The sequence below is a fragment of the Astyanax mexicanus genome, chromosome 4 (genome assembly GCF_023375975.1).
Source record: "Astyanax mexicanus isolate ESR-SI-001 chromosome 4, AstMex3_surface, whole genome shotgun sequence".
Taxonomy (NCBI): Eukaryota; Metazoa; Chordata; class Actinopteri; order Characiformes; family Acestrorhamphidae; genus Astyanax; species Astyanax mexicanus.
This window is the reverse complement of record NC_064411.1, coordinates 14,230,263-14,253,514: the sequence shown is the minus strand read 5'-3', so window position 1 is coordinate 14,253,514 and position 23,252 is coordinate 14,230,263. Positions and strand designations below refer to the sequence as shown.

Below are 23,252 nucleotides of genomic sequence, written 5' to 3'. Positions count from 1 at the left end.
GAATTTCAATCTGAAATTGACTGTTTCAATTCAACACAAATACATTTCACACTGGATTTCTCCGTTGGGTGCCTTTGAGTATTCAACAAATAATAACATAAGATCATCTCAGGCCAATAGGTTTCATGTCAAACATATGTTGAGAAAACACAATGAGATTACAGATCTGCAATATAAAAGCCATTTATTAAGACACACAGATGAGTAAATATAGAGGTGAAGCAATACAAAGATAATAGTTTGTAGTGGATAAAAACAATTTAAAAACTACATGATTTGGATATTCTTAGTAAAGATTAAAAAAGATTAAAAAAAAAACCTTCAGCAACATATAATATTCAATAAGAAAAAGATAAGCGAGTATAAAACTTGAGTAATACAATGACCAAATATCCATCTATATCCTTCTATGGTAACAGATTTTTAATCAGAACGACTGAACCATAGACAAATGAGAACACCAGCAGAGGGAGTAAATGTGTCCACAACCTCACTGCACTACACAAGCCTGGAGGAGGTTGATTTCAGTATGGGAACTACGGCTGACCGTTTTATTTAACCTCTGGAAAGGATTTTGTTGGCCTCTCTGCGGGGTCTGGAGGCTCCTCCGGTCAACACGGCAGTACCCGGCACAGTGTCGTCTCTCTGTGGCTCTGGGTCTCACTTTTGGGAGCTCTCAGTGTCCACACACTGGCAGTGCCCTCACTCAAACCCAAAATACCTCTCCTTCTTCAGAACTGAACTCTGTCTCACAAAGAATGTCCTGGAATATTAAACATACGAGAAAACACAACATGGAATTCAATAAACATCATCCCTGGTTAAGATTCATTTTGCTGAACCTGTTAAATCCATGATTAAATTTAGTTCATGTTTGTTTTTGGTGGAACGTGTCCCAAGTGACAGAGTGAAATATTTGTGTAGGATAAGGTGTTCTGTCTGAAAGATTTACGATTTGCACTTTTAATTGCTGTGGGACAAATGTGGGACAGTTTTCTCTCCTGTGTGAATTCGCTGGTGTCGTTTGAGATCACTCTGTGAAGTAAAACTCTTCCCACAGTCTGAGCAGTGATACGGTTTCTCCCCTGTGTGAATGCGCTGGTGTGTTTTGAAATGACTCTGTTGATTAAAACTCTTCCCACAGTCTGAGCAGTGATACGGTTTCTCTCCTGTGTGAATGCGCTGGTGTTTTTTGAGAGTACTCTGGGTAGTAAAACACTTCCCACAGTCTGAGCAGTAATATGGTTTCTCCCCTGTGTGAATGCGCTGGTGATTTTTGAGTTTACTCTGTGTAGTAAAACTCTTCCCACAGTCTGAGCAATGATGCGGTTTCTCTCCTGTGTGAATGCGCTGGTGGTTTTTGAGATTACTCTGATGATTAAAATTCCTCCCACAGTCTGAGCAGTAATACGGTTTCTCTCCTGTGTGAATGCGCTGATGTATTTGGAAAGTACTCTGTTGATTAAAACTTTTCCCACAGTCTGAGCAGTAATACGGTTTCTCTCCTGTGTGAATGCGCTGGTGCAGTTTTAGTTGACTCTGTTGAGTAAAACTCATACCACAGTCTGAGCAGTAATACGGTTTCTCTCCTGTGTGAATGCGCTGGTGTATTTTGAGATTACTCTGTACAGTAAAACTCGTCCCACACTTGAAGCAGTGATACGGTTTCTCTCCTGTGTGAATGCGCTGATGCAGTTTTAGAGTCTCCAGTCTATTAAAACTCTTCCCACAGTCTGTGCAGTAATACGGTTTCTCTCCTGTGTGAATGCGCTGGTGTCGTTTGAGAGTACTCTGTTCAATAAATCTCTTCCCACAGTCTGAGCAGTGATACGGTTTCTCTCCTGTGTGAATGCGCTGGTGGTGTTGGAGATGACCGCCTTGATTAAATCTCTTCCCACAGTCTGAGCAATGATACGGTTTCTCTCCTGTGTGAATGCGCTGGTGTTTTTTGAGATTACTCTGTTTAGTAAAACTCTTCCCACAATCTGAGCACTGATACGGTTTCTCTCCTGTGTGAATGCGCTGGTGTTTTTTGAGATTACTCTGTTTAGTAAAACTCTTGACAGAGTTCTGCTGTTTCTCCATGTTGGGACTTGGCTTCATTTGTCTGTTAAATGTATCAAACAATTTCTGCGTGTTCTGGAGATTCTTCAGGATGGCTTGTGCTTCACCTCTTTCAGCAGTTTAACATTGCTCTTTGATAAATATCCTTTTTGTTGGTGATGAATTTTAGGAGAACATTTTCATTTCTGAAAAACACAAAGAAAAATGCCATTGAATAATAAAAAGCAGGTCAATAAACTGAAGAGAACTGCCTAAATCAGTTACACTATACAGACAAAACTACTGGGACATCTTCATATTACTATAAAAGGGGGCGCTGGTGGTCCTCTAGCCACCTGTTTAGTGCCTTTATAAGGACTGCCCACTGTTCAGACACTCTTGATTCTGTTCTGGTCTCACTAGAAACTGAGAACTTAAAGAAAGAAATAAAGAAAGAAATAGTGATGTTACCCCTAAATCTTAAGCTTTGAGGCATGTGTTACAACCCTATAGGTCATAATTGCTGATTATTGTTTTTTTTTCTTTCAGTTTGAGTGTGCCTTCCTACTGCAGGTTACTGCGTGATGCCATTTAACCAAACTGGTTGGTCACCACCAGGGGGAACCAACCATAAAAGGGAACAGGAAGTGCGAGGGTGGTGCTTGGCTTCCAACATGGCTCCTGTGTGTTGCTGGTTCCCTGCCGCATGGTTTATGCAATTTGTAGCCGGTTAAAGTGTTAGAACTAAGCTGATGGTAAAATCCTGTTCTTTGGTTCTTTGGTCTGGTCTCTCAGTGGGGAGAAAATAAGCTTATTCTTACAAGTTCTCCCAGTGGGAGAAAGAGTTTATTTTTCTATGCTTTCTCTTGGTTTGTTTAATTAGGGAGTTAGGTTAGAGATTTGTATTTCATTTTCTTTTCTTTGTTAGGTAAGTTAGTTTTCTTAATCTTTAAATTAGTTTTGTTTTGTTTATTATTTTTTCTTTCATCCCTAACTGTTGCCTCCCCTTTGACCTAAGCCGTGTATTCTTTACAATTTGTTAAATAAACTAAACCTTTTGACTAACAGGAGTATGTGTGGTTGGGGAACCAGGAGGGCCTCTTTTTTCTATGTTACGGGCTGACCTAGACCAGGTCGTAACACATGTGCCAGAAAAACAACACGCATTACTTTGAATCACAGTGCCGATGCTTGATTCGTTCTACACTGATCACGTGACCAATGCTGTCCAAATCCTTTTCCTTTACACTAATTTATAAAAGATCCCACACATATTAACCAAACCTGATTTTTTTTTTTTACAACTACTGATAACAGTTCATTATTTTGCACCACATTAGCTTCAGGCTAACAGTGATATGCACTCCTGAGTTCAAGACATGTTTATTTTGGTATATGTAGATCAAAATCCTATAAATATAAAAAACACAAATGAAAATTTGGTGAGAAATGTAAATGTTATTGTGATTTTTACCCAGAAAAACTGCAGCTCCACATCAATGGCTTAACTGATTTGTTTACTAAATCAATATAGTGGACAAATCACAGCATCGATTTAAAGCCCAACTTCACCAGCAGATTCAGAGCAGCAGCTCCAAGACCTGCTGCAGTTTTACAGAAGCTAATGTTACCCAAAATTTCATCAACTCTAACTAAAGCCTGTAAACCAGCTATCTGAACAAAATGAATCTTGTTTTTAGTATTTGTCCATTAGCTCACTCTAGCTTATGAATAAACATCCACCTTAAATATCATCACTTCTTATTAGTTGTAGTGGAAATGTAGCTATATGTTTAGTGAATAATAACTTCAACATTTCACATAGTGTTTTTGTTTTTTCTGAGCATGTATTATTAAAAGCAGTGAGCCGGGTATGGAACGTATATGCTTTAGAGAGAGAGAGAGAGAGAGACCTCTCAACCCACTCTCATGTTTTTACTTCCTACAAATGAGATTATGTTACGTTCTCCCTCTTCAGAACAAAGTAAAAAGCCTGTGAGATAAAAAAGTATTTGTGTAAAAAGTCTGTGATTTGTCTTCAGATGGGAAGAGTCAGACTTTAGTCTGTTAAAAGTACTGTAGTCATGTAGTTGTACGGACAGCATAACACAGACTACACTGCTCAACATCACCAGACTGAAAGAGTTTTCACCTGTTTAAATACTTTGATTTGATTTGAAGATATTTAGATACTTTGAATGATCCTCTGTGAAGAAGAAGAATAATCCAAATCGTGATCTGACCGGAGCTCTACAGCCAGTGTCATATCTCTGATAGTCTCCTCACATTCTGTGCTGCTCTGCTGTGAGGTCAGTTCAGTGCGCTGTAGCATTAGCTAAACGCTAGCATTAATCTAATTACGAAACTTAAATGATCTTGTAATTCAGAGGATCCAGTGATGTTCAGGAGGAAAATGTGCACAGATTAAAATGTGCAGAATCCTAAACGTGAATTTAGCACAAAATGTGATAGATGTGAGTTTTTGAAAAGCCTGTTCATTTTTGCCATTTACAAAAACAGTTCAAACATGGAACCCCAAATATGGAAATAAACAATGTCACCGACTTCAAAATGATGCAACTAAAAAGGCCTATAGGCTCTTTTCACGCGGCTGCCATTTCTAATTGAAAGTGAGCCTGTGATGGGAGGAGGTAGAAGTAAGTCCACATTCAACAATGGTGTGGAGCACATATCTTCAGCTATTACCACGTTTAACCACGAACGATCTAGAAAAAAAGGCTGAAGAGGGATGTTTACTAACAAGAATAGTTTGTTAAAATGATACAGCAACTGTATAGAGGAGTACTAGCTAATGCTAGCTATCTGGCGCTGGCCCGACTCTCCAAGCCCGGTGAACAGTGCTGCTAATGCTGCTAACCCGACTCTATAAAGCCTGGTGAACATTATGTAACTATATAAATATATAATTCTGGAAACCTTAGTTCTTTAAAAAATTCTAAAGCATTAGCAGTACTTTTGACAAGTAATAACTAGCTAATCCAGCTTAAATTAATAAGTTATAAATAGGTAACCTAGATTTAATTTATAAGTTATAACTAGGTAACCTAGCTTTAATTTACTAGTTATAACTAGGTAACCTAGCTTAAATTTATTAGTTATAACTAGGTAACCAAGCTTTAATTTATTAGTTATAACTAGGTAACCTAGCTTTAATTTACAAGTAATAACTAGCTAACCTAGCTTTAATTTATTAGTTATAACTAGGTAACCTAGCTTTAATTTACAAGTAATAACTAGCTAACCTAGCTTTAATTTATTAGTTATAACTAGGTAACCTAGCTTTAATTTACAAGTAATAACTAGCTAACCTAGCTTTAATTTATTAGTTATAACTAGCTAACCTGCAGCATTAGCAGCACTGTTCACTGGGCTTGGAGAGTCGGGCTATCTCTATACAGTTGCTGTATCCTTTTAACAAAACTGCTCTTGTTAATAAATATCCCTCTTCAGCCCTTTTTTCTAGATCGTTTGTGGTTAAACGTGGTGCACATACACAACAAAAATAATCCCAGACGATTATCAAGCATCTGAAACTGCACATATATCTATAAAACATAAAACAGAAGTAAATACAGCACATGAACACACAATTTCAGGCTCAGTCACATGTAGTGTTTTGGTGCTGAAACGGCTGTACCTCAGAGCTGATAACCCGACCGGGGCAGAAATAATTAATTATTAGGCAAAATATGCTTCAATACCCGCTAAAAATGCACAGAAGAGTGACTAGAACTGATATAAGAGCTCATTTTGCCAGTAACTTTTCTCAAAAATACCTATATTTGCTTAAAACAGCACTTTTTCACGGAGCTCCTCAGCTCTGTTTACCTCCTGCGCTGCACTCAAGCTCCTCTGGAGCTACGGGGGGCGCGGAGGGATAATTAATAAATAAAAACAGCAGTTGTCTTGTTGGTGCAGGGAATTGTAGTTCAAAATAGAATCACAGAACAATAATGACCTTTTTACTGTTACAACACATCAAACAACCTCCAACAAGAGAGAGAGAAACTTCTCCATACCTTCTGTAGTTCAGCTGATCCTGCTCTTCCTCCGGCGCTCCAGCTACAGACCCCCCAGCTCAGCCTCATCCGGGTTATGTAGAGCCCCGCCCCCTCCCCCGCTATATCACATTATACCCCATCACCGCTAGAGGGAGCCCGCGAGGGAGTCCTCAATGCATGGAGCTGAATGGAGCTAAACAGCTAAAACTCTCATTTAAAACACTGTATAACTACTTCTCTGGAATTTTCCTTTAATTTTACAAAGTAGAACAAAGTATTTCACCAAAATAGGAAAGAAAACGTACCCCATTATTTCCATTTTCTAAAACTAATGTTTTTTATTCAGTAGATTTACTAGCATTACTGCTACTGATGCTGGAGTTACACCCAGAGCTCGTTTAAATTATTAAAACTGCAGTTTAAAAAGTGTTAATAATTATCTCTGCGGTGATGAAACAGTTATAGTTGTTCTGTTTTAAGGAAATTAGTAAAAAAAATATTCTATAAAGTATCAGATGTTTATAAATTATTATTTTGCAAAATAATTTATAAACGTTTGATACTTTTTAGAATAAAAAAAATGTTTATAGGTTTTTAGACATTTCAGACTCTGTCAAGTGGCTTGAGATTCAGAGCAGATTCTGAAGTGTGTTTTTCCTCTATAGAGATTGCTCCTGTACAACTCCAACAAACAGCACTTACTAATTACTACGGAAAGATCAGTGCTGTTGTGACATTGATTCTGGTAGAATTATTTTTTATCTAAATTTCATTTAAAATATTATAATTACATTTTCTTTGCACTTATCTTCTTGATGTCCTGCAGATTCTTGAAAAGGAGATCGTACTGCAGCAGATCTTGTTTGTTGCTCACCTTGTCTAAAGTCTTACTATTTATGTATTCTGAAAGCTTTCCATAAATTGAGGTCATTCACACCTACTCCCTGTAAAATCACTCTCTGACATCACAATGGACCATCCTGATTTCTGTATAGAAGGGTACTTCACACTTGTAAACGCATTTTAAACTTCATATTCAAATATCAGTTTAAAACTAATAATTATAAAATACCAAGGGTTTGTTTAAGTTTATTTCACCCCATTCAATGTTTAATGCATTTATTTAAGTAGTAAATCTCGTTTTATTTGGTGACTTTTTTCTAATTTAATGGGGACAGCTGGGTAAACATAAAATTAAAAGGATGTTTTTTTGTGTGTCTTGTTCACATTTTATACATCGGTGTTGTTTGGGGTCAATTTGACCCCAGGCTATTTAGGCTTTAAAAAAAAAAAAAAATCAGAATTTGACACACAGTTGTGTTGAATGATATGAAAGTCATAATGAAATGCAATTTTATAATCTTCAAAAAAAAATAGATCCCTAAAATAACATAATTATAACTGTATTAGTGCAAGAACCATTAACAATTCATGTGACAGGGGGGCGGGGAAAACATAGTGGAAATGCAGAGATATAAAAGGTTTCACAGCAGCTTCTAAACCAGTTCTCTCTGTGTTCTGTCTCTCTCTCTTTCTGCTCTCTCTCTCTACTGAAAATGACGTCTAAGAAAAGGTTTTCTCTCAGTGAGGATTTCTCACATCTCTTTTACCATGACAGAGACATAGAGGAGAATGTGTCTGAGAAAAAGGAGGACTTTAGAGAGGATCCTGATCATAATGAATCCTCCTCTGATGAGAATGAGCCCTTTACTGTAGTCTCTCAACCAATAGAAAACAGACTACCTTCCTAAAGTAAAATCTTATTATGGTCTGTCTCCCCACTTGAAGAAAATGATAGGCTTAGTGCTGCTAATGTAATCAGAATAGTTCCAGGTCTCAGCAGATACGCTGTCAGCCACGTCCAAACATAAAATCAGCATTTGAGTTCTTCAGAACACCATCAATCTAAAAGGATAAACTACTGTAGATGATATGTTTAGAGGGAGGTGTGTGTATAGAGGGAGAGTTGGAAAGACTTGGATTTAATCCCACATGTAAGTCTACATTGTGTTGCTCAGTTTGGAGAGTACAAGTGAAAAGGTGAAGAAAGAACAGGTGTTTGGGCTGCAGATGCACTTGTTGCAGACTCGTCATCCATTTGTGATACTCCTGTTCTATGAATGGTGACGGAAAACTTTGCAGGGCTTTGCCTTTTGACAGTCATGTCTGCCCTTGTGTGAAATGCACCAGAAGAAATGTTGAAACTTGGATCATTTTTTGCATCAGCTTCACAACAGACAAATTTTGTGAAGACAGAAAATGGGGGAAATGTGACTTTGTGTAGTTTCTTGTATTGAGATCCATAAGAAATCCATCTTTCCTGCAGATTGTGAGGTAACTTTTCAACAATTGGATTAACACCCCTTGATGTGTCCAAGTATGAAAGTCCCAACAAGTAGCCTTCTGACTTTGCAGACTCCAGTTCAAGCAATAAATCTCCAAGCTCTCTAAGCTTTAGATGATCTTTTTTGCTGAGTTTAGGGAAGTTTTCAATTTTGTCAAGAAGGGCCTTTTCAACAACTTCAGGGGGTCCCTAGGTCTCTTCTTATCTCTCCCAAGCTTTCTTGAGACCAATATCAGGATACCTGACATGCACAGCTCGGATTCTCTTTACATACTCAGCTGACTGATGTCCAAGCCACTTCATCAAAAGATCTAGTTCCTCACTTGGAGATTGGCATTTAAGAATGAAGTCTTCCAAGCCCATTAATTTTCTGGGCGATCGTCGAACCTGAGGAGCCCCGAACTTAACAGCTCACGACGGATGAGGAATTTGGCTGTACTGACCTTTAAACCTCATCATGTGATTTAACTAGCAAATCAGACTTAATCAAAGGAACAGCAGTGCCATCTAGTGGCTGAGATATAAAACAACAGTCAGAACAACAGTGTAAAATGAGTTTAATTATATTCAAATAGGTATTAGGTTAATGCGGAGAATTGGTAAGTCAAGGTAATGCACTTTATGTGGGTGTATTTAGGTTTATTATTATTACTATTATTATTATTATTATTATTATTATTATTCAAAGACTTAAAATATACAATTTGGTAAACAAAGACACTTTAGTAAACGAATTCCCTAACTCCCTAACCAAAGGTCTCAGATAGCCCAAAATGTGTCAATCTGTCTGTCTAGTCGCCCTAATAAACCTACTTATACCGAGAAATACCTAGGTCGGGGTATTTATTCGTTACATTTTGAATGGGGAGCTATGAGGAGAATGACACTCGACTTTTGAGGGGGTTCCCTATCTCACATTGCTTCCAGATTTTGGCTGAACACAGCTATGCAGGCCCCAAATAGGTCCGACCTATGGAACTATGCCAAACATATTTAGATTTGGATCACAATTCCAGTATATAAGACTACACTGAAATATTTTGGAATCGGGATGTTGAATGTTAAATGATTTGACCAAATTAAATAAAGCCCAATGCTGCAAGATTCCTCACAGATGGGGAAATAAGTCTTTTAAATTGGAAATGGCATGGTGTCATATAGGTGTGATGTAGAATGCTGTCCAATTCCAATATTTTTCAACAACAAACACGCATATGACTTGATAGTTTTTTAATTTATTAAAAATGAAAAACTGCACAATTCAATTTGTCATTATAAATATACATTACAGTACAGGTACAGAATGAGTTGTGGTGCAGGGTGAAGTAAAGTGCCGCGTGCAGTGAGTTCATATGAGATGGCAGAGGGGTAGGTTGTTGTCCAGGAATTCAAGTATTCAGCCAGTCCAGTCCAACAGTTTCGCCTCCAAGTCCCTCGTCACTGAGAACACTGTAGTCCCAAAGTAGTTCCTCGTTGACCTGAATGTCCGTTAGCGCGAGGAAAATGGGATGCCATCTTGTTCCCTCTGTGAGTGGGAGTTTGAACATGTGTGGCTTCACATTTGGACTTCTCCTTGAATGGTTCATCCAACGACCAAACGTGTCCTGGTGTGGGTGACACTGGCATGGAGAATGTTGGGCGTCTATGCAGAACTTTTCCCCACGTCCCGCAAAGAAGAAGACGTAACAGGCTTCGTTGAAAAGCTGTTGCATTCTCCGATTCCCTTCTTCTTGGGTGACGTACTCTCCATGGTAGTCGCAGACCACCTCTCCCTTGGAAAAGGGCATTGTCGCAATCACCCCTTCAAAAGAGAATAAGACATAGTGGTTAGGGTGGTACTATTAAAAAGAATTAATGGTAAGGGTGGTAATATAAAAAATGTTAATGGTTAGGGTGGTAATATAAAAAATGCAAACAAATATTAAAATATGACACGTTTAATAGAATCCTGGCATAATATCAAATGGCCTTACCTTTGTTCTTTGGTGGCCCAAAGTCTTTCAGGCAAAGTCCTTTCCAAGACTGTTCCTGAATACGGCGGATAATGTCTGGACTCTTGATGTGGTCCTTTACAGGGAGCCAAGACTTGACCACATCCATGGCGCTTGGACAGTTGGCCGACCAGTTCTCAGCACGGAGCCGATGGTATACCCTGGCCTCTGAGGGGCGGTTCCTGAACTTGCACTTATCTGTGAAAAAGAGAGAGGACATTGTAGTTGGTTAGAACGTGAGCATGTGACAGAAATATAGTTATGGATTATTTTATTACTTGTGTAACAGAGTAGTAATAATTGAGTTTATTTGTTATCACTTTTTTTTGTTTTAATTAGCTTGGAGTCCCAGTTCCTCTGCCCAGAGGGTGGGTGTGTGGCCATTGTTGACAGCCTTCAGCGTCATTATGGCCAGCACCACCCTTATTTGCGGGTAAATATTTTTTTTTGTACATATATTTATGTAAAACAAATGGCTCTAAATTGATACTATTTTTTTCTTCTTCTTCTTCTTCTTCTTCTTCTTGCATCTTATATGTAGATAAGACTTGTTGCCCAGAGACCGTGTGTTGATAAAAGAGAGAGGAAGTCATTACCCAAGATATATTGGATGCGCTGTTCCCGCTGGACTGTCCTCCATTTGTTGTGAAAGTAACGGAAGGATTCACAATCAAATCCACCGCCGACAATTTCCTCACATGTGGGTGTCGTGGCATGAACAGTCACCGGAAACAGGTCAAGAAAACTAAGCCAGGTGGACTTAGCCCTCCGCTTCCTTGCAATCGAAGAGGATGAAGGGGAGTGGTCCCTCTTTGGAGCCTGTGGCTGTCCAGTTGCCTGTCCCACAGCATCTGAGCAGGAAGGCTGCTCATCATCCCCCTCTTCAGAACCTGCAGCAGAGCTAAAAGATGGGGCGAGTGTTATAAAGACCAATCCATAAGTAAAAACAACAACAGTGAAAAAACAACAGCGTTTGTTATATAAGATGCCTTGCTTAAAATTACCTCGGCTGGCAACTGCTGGCAGGGGCAACTGCTGGCAGGGGGGCAACTGGGGCAACTGCTGGCAGGTCGGTCCCTGAAGCCTGTGGATACCTGTGTTAACAAAAGACACACAATGTTATTATAAAGCTATATGTGGAGCAGTGCTTTTTAATGAGCCTTTAATCTGATGGACTTACAGTTCCCATAGCCGCTTCATATCATTAGGTAGATTCACCACAGGAACTCCTTTCTGGCTCAGAAAGAAGATGCCTCCATCATGAACATCGGGACTGGACTTTTTGACACGCCATGACCTGATGTGAGTGAAGTACATCTCCAGCCACTGTATTGAAACAAAAAATAAAAAAGGAACATTGTTCATTTATTGTCTGACAAACTACATTCAAAACTGAATTTAAAATTGTATATCTATAACATACATATATATATATATATATATAGTACAGTACATTTTGTACCTCTTCATGTTGGGGAGTCAGGCTGATGTCAAAGTGTTCAAGGAAAATGCCACTGGTTGATGGGGTTCGAGAAACCCAATGCTCTACCTGTATGGGTGAAAAAATTATATCTTCATTAGCTAGTTTGTCTTTATAAAACATTTTAGAGAAATGCAAGGCATTAAGGACAGCAAGAAAAGCTACCTTGAAGTTCAGCACAGCACTCTCTGCCAGTTGATGCTCCTTCAGGAGTATCGCCTCACAGACGTACCGGAACAGTGTCTGCTGACTCTCTTCCACCTGTTGTCCCATTCTCAGTCTACGACTGATATCGAGTATGCCAGATTTCGCTGACTCGAGTACTTGGTCGTAGTCAGGCGTTGAAGATCTATCATGAGAGATAAACATGAAAGACCGAAAAAAACACATTAGAATATAGACATGAAAATAAATATGAACTTGTAACTAACAGTGCTATTTAGAAAGTGCCACTCACTCGTCAGCAGCAGCCAAGTCCAAGCGAGTGGCCATGGGCACGTTCGGACTGCTAGCCCTCAACTCTCTCAGGAGAGTAATGGCTTTTATCCTCTGTGCCGTCTGGATGCATCTCTCCCTGGCCTGGTCGGACAGGTCCCGATGGCAGTTGGTCAGATGGCGGTCAAGACGAGTCTTCTGATACCCACATCCCGGAACAGGACACGGAGATGTCAGGATCGACACTTTCTGATTCGCCAGCTGAATCAGGATCTTCTCCTCTACGTTTTCCACGTGATGTACTGTGGAAAGGTGCGCAGAGATGGAGGACAGCATCTTCTTGCAAACTGGACAGGGAGCCATCTGAAATAAATGAGCACATTTTTAAACATAGGACAAATAAATTGTGCTATCCAGCGCTTTGGAGAAGTTGAAAAGTGTATTTTACGCCAAAGTGCCAATCAATAAATAAATATATAAGTTAACCGAAACTCATGACAACAACATCTTTTGAAACACACATTAACTTATTGCCAATCCATACCTTGAGTCAACTTGCTTTCTATGGTGTACAATTTAAAAAATTGTAACGCTAAAAACTAGCTTTAACTATAATTACATAAGGTAACTTGCATTTTGACGTTTTAACTTGCCTGGTCAATTCAGCTAAATTTATTCTGCATTTTCTGTTTAGCTAGACACCAGTTTAAGGATAGCATCATAATCTATTAGTGCTAGGTAAATTTTACTCACCAGAGCTTCTTGATCCTTGATCAGCAACGGAGAACAAGCAGTCGGCAGTGTAGCTTCAGCGGTGTGTTCCTGGATCAGCAGCGGAGATTCAGCAGTCTGTTCCTCCAGTCTGTAGGGAAAGAAGTGAACTAGTGAAGAAGTGTGCTTCTACTTATACCTGTATAACGGGGGGCGTGTTCGCACCTCAAGTGCTAAACATGTGAATAGCTGATGGGTCCCTAAAGTGTTCTTACGAGGCTGCTCGTTTAAAATAACCCAGGCTTTCTGCAGAATAATCAAAGTTTCAGTTAGTTTCAGTTTCAAATCATGAAAACAGCTCACCAAAACCTCAAACTATTCTTTATATTTGACTATATTTACTTACAGGTCCTTTGCTTGTACTTACAGGCCCTTACTTATTTTTATTCAACTGAACTGAGTTCCTGTAGCCTCGCGCTGAATTCAGCTCCGCGCTGCGAAAGAGAGCGAGAGAGAGGCGCAGCGCATTTTGTCTGATTTATCTTGATTAATTATCAGCTTATTAGCTTTAGTAAGTTTAATAGCACTAATTATACTACACTTCTCCGACCTTATTTATTAAAACGTTTATTTTAAAAGACAGAGGTTATTATGCGGGCAATGCCGCGCGCAATGCCACGCGCTGCGCTAAGCTGGCTTTGCGTGGCTAATATTCTGGAGCACTGGACGAGATTTTAATTAATAAATTAACATATTTATAATTTTAATAAATTTGCCCTGGCGAAAAGAAACGAATTATAAAATATAGCTTTATATTTCTGTGCATGTTTTAAGTTTTATATAATTGACGGGCAGCACCAGAGGCTGACAATGTGCTTTATTTTTCAGATATAATAGCAAAGTGAAATAAAATAAATTTATGTTTGTCAAAGATATTTTCTCTTTTAATTTTTCTTTTCAAAAACTCCAGCTATTGACTGAGAATAAGCATCTGTTGAAATTCTTAAACAGCAGAATGCCTGTGTCTGCTATATTAAGCTATAAGTCTGTGTACCGAACATAAATATAAATCCTTATAACTGACAGAAATAAATATGACTAATAATTATTTATAGTTACTGTGCAGATTTTTGGGAAAACAGGTCGTGACGTTAAGAAATCGGCCCGCAAAACAGCTCACACTGTGAGACAAGCGACCAAAATTTCTGGCATGTCAGAAATCCCTGGTCGCGTCCGACTGCTCATTCGCAGCTCCTATGGGCAATTAATCGGACATCGCTTCCCCGCTCACACTGCACGACAAACGACGCACGATCAAGCTAATGTAACCCCTGGGAGACTAACAGCCAGAGCAACACAAAAAAGAACACTTAAGGATAACCAGGGTAAGACCCAGAAAATGAGAACCCACTCGGATCAGAGTATTTTCTTGAAAATTTATTAGACAATAGAAACCACATTTCCCATTATCTCTTAGTTAGCACTTGGAATCACGTTACCCTGTGATTTCCATAGGAAAGTAATTCCTTATAAAAAATCACACACCGAAAGGTTCACACACTGGGTCCTGATTTTAACACGGCACACTACAAAGCTGAATCACACAAAAAACGACAGTGATCACACTACAACCCCACACAAAATCACACCCTCCCAGAGGGTAATCTTACAGGGGTGATCCAGGCTCAGCTAAGAGAACTTATGGACAAAGATTAACACACTGAAACAAACAAACAAACAAACAAAAGGAAAATAAACAACAAAAAAAAAGAAAAATAAATAAGCCAGCTGTCCACACGATCCCGTCCAGTGACTCACTGACGAGCTGGCTTATTACAGATAACCATTACACCCCATGAGCAGCCTCAGACCATACCAGCGAATTACAGCTAAAAAACTTTACTTTATTAAGATCACTTTAAAATCACTAAAGAACAGCAACTGGCAGTTAATGGCGCTCCAAGCACATCATTAATCCCATACTGCACTGCTAACAATCCCAGCACCCATTATCAGTTACATGCAGTCACCGGGCACCAACCGCCGTCCCCACTGTATACTGCCGTCACACATGCCGGCCATCCAGCGCGAGTACTTCTTCTCTCACCCCAAACACACTCACAGCGTTGCCATCCGCAATCCCATGTGTTTCTACCGCTGCTTTCGGGAGGACCCCGGCTCTGCTCCAGAAGGACCCACCGCTGCCCCTTTTAACGCCAGCCCAAATTACAACTCCAGTGAGCATGCGCAAACGTTCCTTCACTGGTCACCCGGGCTACACTAAAATTCGGCCCGATCATGAAATTCAGTCGCATCCGACCAGATCGGGCTTAAAATCGGGCTAAAATCGCACAGTGTCCGCCTGGCTTAACTCCCCAACCAAAGGTTTTAGAAAGCCCAAAATGTCTGTCTGTCTAATAAACCTACTTATACCGAGAAATACCTAGGTCGGGGTATTTTTTTCGTTACATTTTGAATGGGGAGCTATGCACCTCAAGTGCTTAACATGTGATTAGCTGATGGGTCCCTAAAGTGTCCTTACGAGGCTGCTGATGGAGGAGGGAGGTACTCTAAAATTTGTAAGATTGGGTTTTAATCTTTTTAAAAGACAAAATTAGTTTTAATTCAAAAACATGAAATATACACTTTTGGTTAACACACCTCCTAACTCTCTAACCAAACGCTGGCCCTTATAAACGCACTGACGCAAATAAAGCTAAATATCTCGGCCACAGTAAGTCCTAAAATCACCAAAATGTTATGGCTATATCGGACAAATTTTACAATGTTAGCTAGTAAAACCCTTCATCCATATAAATAGTTAATTTTATATGTCTGAAAAAAAAAAAATAGAAAATCTGAAAAGCGCCTAAAAATGTTCCTGTTTTTTACCATATTTTGGCCATTACATGTTCAATTGAATAATTAAAGTGTCTTAAATGAATTGTGTAAAGGCTTTTAAGTAATATTAATTCATAGATTTGACTCTGAGTTATTTAATATTAGAGTGATAAGCCTTCAAATGTGAGTATGTAATTTCAGGCGGAAAATGGTAAAATAGGCTTGGAGCTTAAGAGGTTAAATAATAGTCTAGTACCAGGTCACCAAATATTAAAGGAATGTTTATCAAACAGTGTTTGTGATGCATTTAACCCCATGTCCTCCAGATTCAAAATTTATATTTGTTGGCTTGTTTGTCTTCTCCAGATAGCCATAATTGAAAGCATATATCCTGTTTAACAAGCCATCTTTACAGATGAAATGTTCAAATAGCAATTTGACCTCATATTGACCAACCCCTTCCAAAATATCATGCATGATTTCAACAGCATAATTTTCTGCAATATTGAAATATTGCAGTGTATTAAGTATGCTATTTCTCTTAATGCCAAATGAAGAGGGCAATGTTTGATCATCGACCAAGACAACATAATGCTGTTCATTCAGAACAGGTGATCTTAGGGTTAAACATGAGTCATCTTCTGAAAAAATCAACTGAACCAAGGATTTTTCTATTAAGAAAAATCTGCAAAAAATATTTAGATTCCACATACCCAAGAATGCTATGCATGCCCGAGTTATCACCAGTGTACCACCTATGCAAATGAAACAGCAACCCTAGTAGTCTTATATTTTCAATTCCCTCACAAGAGGTAGAACAGTGATAGCAGACAAATGTTCATTAATGTAGAATTCACCATGTGAGGGAGATTTCTAAGGATAAAGTAAAGGCAGCCAACTTTATGTATCCTTTTTTTTAACCTAGATGATTTTCACACTCAAAATCATCAAAGTACAGTTGTATTTGGAGAGCACACTTGTTTCTTAAAAAAAGATTATTTGTGAAGTAGCTTCCATCACAGAAGTCCTCATATTTGTCAGACGGCTCATATTTGGAACATATCACAAATATTCTCATTCTTGAACATGAACCGGAGTGTTCCCAATAAAGGAACATGTATATGAACTCGACAACAACTGGAATTTGCTCATAGTTTCCAATTCTGCTATTACGTCTGCTATCATACCTTACTCTTATACACAGGTTAACAGGCTGTACTATATTCCATTTTTCCCTGAAATATATTGATTATTTGTTCCATTTGCTATTGGAATTAAACTGGCTAAAGGGATTGCCCACCCTTTTAAAAAAACTGTTGTATGGCTGATCTGGAGGGATCATCATCTGAGAGTAAATTCAATACTTGCTCCTGAATATTACCTTGCATATCCCCCACAAATTCCTCTAAATTCTCCACTGTAGAAAGAACTACAGTATTTGGTACGCCACTTCCTTAAAGTTTGACCATAATGGAGACACACATCTTAATAATAATATATTATATACATATCCGATGACAATGTTTGGCAATCACACTAATATTGTATTCCAAAAAGGAGCCTTACTTTTGATACAGAAAGTAAGAGCAGTCAATTTTTGAATCAAGTAAACAATAAAATGTGTAGTGTGTAAGTTATTGTACATTTTTATATTAATAATTCAGACTATCTTTTTCACTCACTCTACACATAAAATATTTAGATCAGTTAAAAACTCTCTTGATCCATGAGAAGTAACACTATTAGACAACCATACGTGACCCTCATAATCCAAATCCATGTAAACAAATAAAACATTACAAAACAGGTAAACAGATTTGTATTCTCACTCATTCATAAATCAATGCAGTGTCTGTGTTCCACCAGCAGATGGCCTCCAAGCTCCACCAAAAAACATCTCCTCTAGAAATCTGATCAGGAGCAGATAATAGCAGCTGCTGAATAAAATCATCTCAACAAACAAACAAAAGAAAAAGTTAATGTAAGAACTTACTGTATCTGGACCTGTAATATATTCACTTGTTTGAACACACCACACAAAGCTGACAAAACAACAAGTCACAAGATTATTACACACAAAAAATAAGTATTACATAGAAAACTATTACATTAAAAATCCACACAAATTCACAAATTATATATTATATTGTATTATATACAAATATTTATGATTAATAAAGTAAATCAAACAATTGCGTCAAGGAAATTCAAAACACGTCACCTCCTGCCTTAGACAAACACTAAAACTTTATTCTTACAAAAAAAATCCCGTCATAAAACATTATTTTAGTATCTGTAACAATGTTGTAAATCAGTGCGTAAGAAGCTGTGTTGAGTGCGCACCGCATTTCCGCAGCATGAGGCTATTTTTCTAGATTTTTTATCTTGTACACTAACTAGGGAGCCTAATGAAGAAACACCATGTCTCCTTTAGGCATAAATACACATTATTACACACATTATCAGCCACCAATATCAGGTTAAGAGCTGTTATTATTAAAATAAAAGCTTAAGTGAATATATTTTCCAGTTAATATAGAGTATTTTAAGCTGAATGTAAAATAGGGGACCCTTTAATTCAGCAGGTCTTGTCTCTGGGGGGCAGCGAAGTAAACAAAACTTTAATTTCCTGAAAAAACATTTTCTTTCAAAGTCAAACGAGTGCTGGACTTTAATCTACACAGATTTCTCTCCTTAAAACGGATTATTTGGGTGAGTAAAGCTCTTAGATTAATTTACAGTAAGTTTAGATTTCCACAATTTTGACTGAAATGGCTGAAAATAGAGGCCGCTACGCTAGCTAGCGCTTAGCTACCTAGTTACAAGCCATAGCAACCGCTCACATAGCCGAGTTCTAACACCACTGTGGCTAAATACACTAATTACAATATAAAAGACACACAGGGGACAGTATGAACACCTACCTGCTGTTTTACTGCTGTTTTTAGCCTCTTTAATTCTACATGCTAATCACTAAATTAGCTTCAGTCACCTAGCTTAGCTAGCTAGCTCAGAGCAGGTAGATAACAAGCTGCCACTCTAACTTACCTGTGTCTGGTGAACCGTGTTGTGTAGTAAAACTAATATATTATATTATATTAACTATATATATATATATATATATATATATATATATATATATATATATATATATATATATATATATATATATATATTGTAGCAAGGAACAAATTTTTTGACAAAAAAAAGTTTTAATTATCTGGATCCTAGTTTTATAATTTGCAATTTTCCACTGATTTAATTTATTTTCAACTTCCAGTTAATTTCAGCACATTTATATTTTGTTATAAAGTCCTATAATTTTTATTTGATTTTTAATTGCTAAGTTCAAAAATAGAGGATCATTTCATCCCATCCAGATGTCTTCTGTTTTATCCAAATTGAATTTTGCTCCTGCTGCGTCTTCATAAATTCTATAATCCTGAGCTCTTGCTGATTTCTTACGATTACTGTGATGTCGTCATCAGCAAAGTCTGTAAGTTTAAAAGATTCTTTACCTAAGATATCAATTCCTTTAATTCTGGAATAATTTTTAATTTTATTTAAAGGGGACTAACTGCTAACACACACATAATACTGCACTTAAAGGGCAGCCTTGTTTGAGTCCTCTATGTGTCTCAAATTCTGTTAAAATAGCTTTAGCATTAATTTCATATAATAACTTGATCTTATGAAGGAAATTTGGTGGAAAACCATAGTGCTGCAAATCATTCCATAAATATTTCCTGGACACATAGCCAAAAGCCTTTTTCTGATCTAAAGTAATTATCTAAAATTCCTTATCATTATTTAAATTCATTCATTTATTATAAATCAAGGTAATCACAAATTTAAAGAACAAGTCATTCATTTTTCCATCTCTAATGCCTTCATTAAAATAATTTTGTAATAAACTATAATAATGTCTTATAACATTTCGGAGGTTAACCGTCTGGTCCTGGAGTTTTCCCATCATGTAAATCCTTATTTACTTCAACAATTTCTTCCTTTGTAATTGGTTGATATTGACGAGAGGTCCTCTGCTTGTAATTTTAAACAGCCTGATAAAAATTGTGATTTTTTTGTTTCCTTTATAATTTTCTGCTTTTCTTTTTATTTTCTATTACATTCACATGCTCATCTCTAATCCCTTTAATCATTTTCATTTCTCTTATCATTTACCCGTTTAATAACATTTCCTCTGTTTCCTGAGTAACTATTATCCATACCTGCTTAAAGTGGTAAATTTAAAAATGTTTATTTATTTTAGACAATCCTGACTTTAATTTTAAAAGATATCTTAATCTCTATAGTTTTATTTCTTTTGCTTTGAATTTCCACATATTCTGCTGTAAGTTTACTGTAAAATTCATTTTGTTCACTTTTTAATTTTTCACATTTATGTATCAGAAACATTTTAATTTGACTTTTTAAAGTATCCCATAATTTTGCATTAGAGTGGGTTTAAACTTCCACATCTTTAGTTTTTCTAATTTTTAGTAATATTTTTAGGCACTGTGTGTTTCACTTCCAGAACCCCCGTTGTTCTCTGATTCCCAGATTTAATTTTACATGAGTTCAGTTCTATAATTTAGGACCTTTATATCTTTAGTAACATATATTCTATCAATGCGTGTTTTAACTCGAGAATCAAAACGAGGAAAGTCTCTCTAAAGAGGAAAAAGTTCTCTAAAGGAATCTTTTAGTCCATGTTATTCATACTTATCCCAGTAATTTCCCTTCTCCTGTAATATTAACTGTATTATCTGCAACCCTGTCTTTCAGACAAGTCACCACATAATACTACAGGGAAAACCTACAGACAGGATTTGATAAGATTTTTAGAAATTCTATTTTTATTTCCTAAAAGACTTTGATGTCCAATATGTGGTGTCAGAAAAGTTTTGGGTATACTTTTACATTTTGGATAAGGTAATTAAAAAAAATTAAATGCTTCCTTGTATCTTTTACAAATGTTGAACCTTGTTTTTCAAGATCCTGGTGAATCAGGAAATGTAGAACATGACTGATTTTATATCACCAGCATCCATACACACACTGTAAAATCCAAAAATAACAGTTTTTTTGTTTTTACATTTTTGTCTGCATTTGATGTTCTCAACCGGAACTTAAATAATGGAAATAAAAGACTGGAGGTGAATTATTGTTTCAGTTCAGTTTAAACCCTGATTTATCATTGTGCTCTATGTAAAACCTAAGATACAACGATTTAGGGTGTAGTTGGTGCAAATTGCATGAAAATTAGCATAAAATTGCATCTGCATAAAGGGGTTATCGTTATTTTCTTTTGATTGTGGGACCCGTCCTTCATATTTCTGCACTTTCTGATGATTCGCTTGACCAGTCGCTGTCTGAACTTCCATCTGAATTTGATTCTTCACCCTCTTCATAAAGCTCCTCTTAAGACACTTCTTTTTCCGCTTCTCCACTCTGGACTGATGTAGACACTTGCTCTTCCTCTAGGATCTTGATAGTGTTGATGATCGTACCTTGAACTTGCATCTGTCCCGTCTTTATCTCTGTAGATGCCCCGGATTCTGTGTGTTTTAGATCACTTGGTCTTGGAAAGCCTAGTCTTTGCTTGAATTTGTTGGCGTAGGATTTAGGGCATGTGAAATAGTTGTGTCCCACGTCTGAACACAAATTACAAATGGCAGCGTTGTCTCATTCCACTCTAGTCTTAGAAAGGAACCACAGGTTATTTGTTTAATCCGCACTTCACTCCAGCAGCCACAATGAACAGAAACACAGACTGCTGTTAGGCTCCGCCTCCAAATGAGTGAACGTACACAAGGCAGTGATAACCAATCAAAATAATCATTTAACCAAATTATCTACAGCATCTTTACGTAGTTTCACTTGATGCTTCATACCACGTTCCACGATTATCCACTGGTTTAACTGCAGGCTTCAGAATATCACAGCAATGTTTTAAATATAGCTCAGAGTCATAATCAGAGATCCATGCTGGTAGAGGAAAAAAATCTTTCCAGTTTTGTTGGTTGGTAGAGTAAAGTTGAGGGAGAACATGGAGAGCTTTCTCCTGCATTAAAGCAGATCTCAAACTCTCTTCGATTAGACAGACTTATGAAGTAGTAGATGTCTTACAAAGTAATGAGACTGAAGACTGAAAGAGGAGCTCACAGACATGATCACGGCTGGGTGCTTCTCCTGATCCAGAATCTGATGAAGCGGTCGCTGTAGGCTCTGCGTGACATTAAGTTCTCTAAAAAGTGTCATTTTAATAACTCGATCTTGAGCTGTGTAAACATTATGAATTATACATTTCTTGTTGTTCTAAAAACAATCAATATAGATTGACCTTCCGGGAATCAATTATCTGTAGTTAATTATTTCAAACAATTGATTATAGAATAATAAATCAATTCCATCAGCTTTACATTCTCCAATAGAAAAGAAGGAATAACCATTATCCCACATTTTCTATATCTTCATATGTATTTAGTTTCGTTTACTGTAAACACAACACACCAAATCTCTGCTTTTTTTTTCCTTTTAAATATACTTAATTTCTTGGGCGCCGAGTGGTCCAGCAGTCTAAAGCGCTGCCGGCGAGAGCAGGAGGTCGCCGGTTCGAACCCCAGCTCATGCAGCTTTGCCATCAAGCTGCCGGCGTTAGAGGGAGCAAAATTGGCCCTGCTCCCTCTGGGTGGGTAGATGGCGCTCTTTCCCCACATCACTCCTATGGTGATGTCTGCAGCACAGGGCGTCTGTGAGCTGATGTACCGGAGCCGAGCCGCTGTGCTTTCCTCCAAGCGCGCTGGCTGCTCGGTAATGCTGCATCAGCAGCAGCTCGAAAAGAAGCGGTGGCTGACTTCACATGTATCGGAGAAAGCATGTGTTGGTCTTCACCCTCCTGGTGTGTTGAGGTATCACTAGTGATAGGGGGAGTCCTAATGAATGGGTTGGGTAATTGGCCGTGTAAATTGGGGAGAAAATGGGAAAAATTTGAAATAAAATTAGAAAAAAAAAAAAAGCTTAATTTCTCATTCCTGTTCTTTTTATACTGAATCCCCCAACATTGCATAGTGCAATATTAAGTCAGACAGAGGAGATAAAGAAATGTTTATTTCTTTTACTTTTTCTTAGTGTACTGTTCATTCGGCTTCTAACCTCCTTTTTTAGGTTGTCCGATTCCACTGGAAGAACCAGGATCAGCATGGAGATCTGAACCGGGCCTGGATCAGACCTGGACCTGGTCTAGATCAGACCGGCTGGAGAACAATCAGCTGTAACAGATCAATAATGCTGTAAACTGAAGAGAAATGCGCAGATATAGATTGATATTTATTGATCACAGTGTAGTTTATGCTGTTTAAAGCGCATTACTGCTTAATGTGGAC

The 23,252-nt window shown here is 37.8% G+C and overlaps 4 protein-coding genes across 6 annotated transcripts in view; 1 reads left to right on the top strand and 3 right to left on the bottom strand.

Moving 5' to 3' along the window:
* Nucleotides 1-23,252, bottom strand: part of LOC111197413 (zinc finger protein 239-like) — a 414,061-nt gene that overhangs the window by 82,701 nt on the left and 308,108 nt on the right. The window contains exon 1 of one of the 3 annotated variants that reach the window (XM_049477302.1): nucleotides 6,084-6,146. The exons of the other annotated variants lie outside the window; for them this stretch is intronic. The gene's annotated coding sequence lies outside the window, so the exon portion shown is untranslated. Of the gene's footprint in view, nucleotides 1-6,083; nucleotides 6,147-23,252 lie in introns of those variants that run through there. 3 annotated transcript variants of the gene reach the window in all.
* LOC125801169 (zinc finger protein 585A-like) overlaps nucleotides 1-23,252 on the top strand; it is a 418,011-nt gene that overhangs the window by 335,976 nt on the left and 58,783 nt on the right. The gene's annotated exons all lie outside the window — the stretch shown is intronic.
* On the bottom strand, nucleotides 168-6,157 carry LOC111196358 (zinc finger protein 585A-like). The gene is made up of 2 exons (XM_049477710.1): nucleotides 6,084-6,157; nucleotides 168-2,249 (listed from the first exon to the last, which is right to left on the bottom strand). The coding sequence occupies exon 2, from the start codon at nucleotides 2,101-2,103 to the stop codon at nucleotides 964-966; it is 1,140 nt and encodes a 379-aa protein (XP_049333667.1). The 5' UTR covers nucleotides 2,104-2,249; nucleotides 6,084-6,157; the 3' UTR covers nucleotides 168-963.
* On the bottom strand, nucleotides 9,625-13,486 carry LOC125801635 (uncharacterized). The gene is made up of 9 exons (XM_049478409.1): nucleotides 13,069-13,486; nucleotides 12,338-12,678; nucleotides 12,046-12,229; nucleotides 11,863-11,949; nucleotides 11,581-11,726; nucleotides 11,405-11,494; nucleotides 10,997-11,301; nucleotides 10,383-10,598; nucleotides 9,625-10,210 (listed from the first exon to the last, which is right to left on the bottom strand). The coding sequence occupies exons 2-9, from the start codon at nucleotides 12,676-12,678 to the stop codon at nucleotides 9,798-9,800; spliced, it is 1,782 nt and encodes a 593-aa protein (XP_049334366.1). The 5' UTR covers nucleotides 13,069-13,486; the 3' UTR covers nucleotides 9,625-9,797.

Coding starts and splice junctions, on each gene's coding strand:
- LOC111196358 (XM_049477710.1), bottom strand. CDS start 2,103: ATGAAGCCAAGTCCCAACATGGAGAAACAGCAGAACTCTGTCAAGAGT.
- LOC125801635 (XM_049478409.1), bottom strand. CDS start 12,678: ATGGCTCCCTGTCCAGTTTGCAAGAAGATGCTGTCCTCCATCTCTGCG. Junction 12,230..12,337: donor GACTTGGCTGCTGCTGACGA/GTGAGTGGCACT, acceptor CTCTCATGATAG/ATCTTCAACGCCTGACTACG. Junction 11,950..12,045: donor GTGCTGTGCTGAACTTCAAG/GTAGCTTTTCTT, acceptor TCACCCATACAG/GTAGAGCATTGGGTTTCTCG.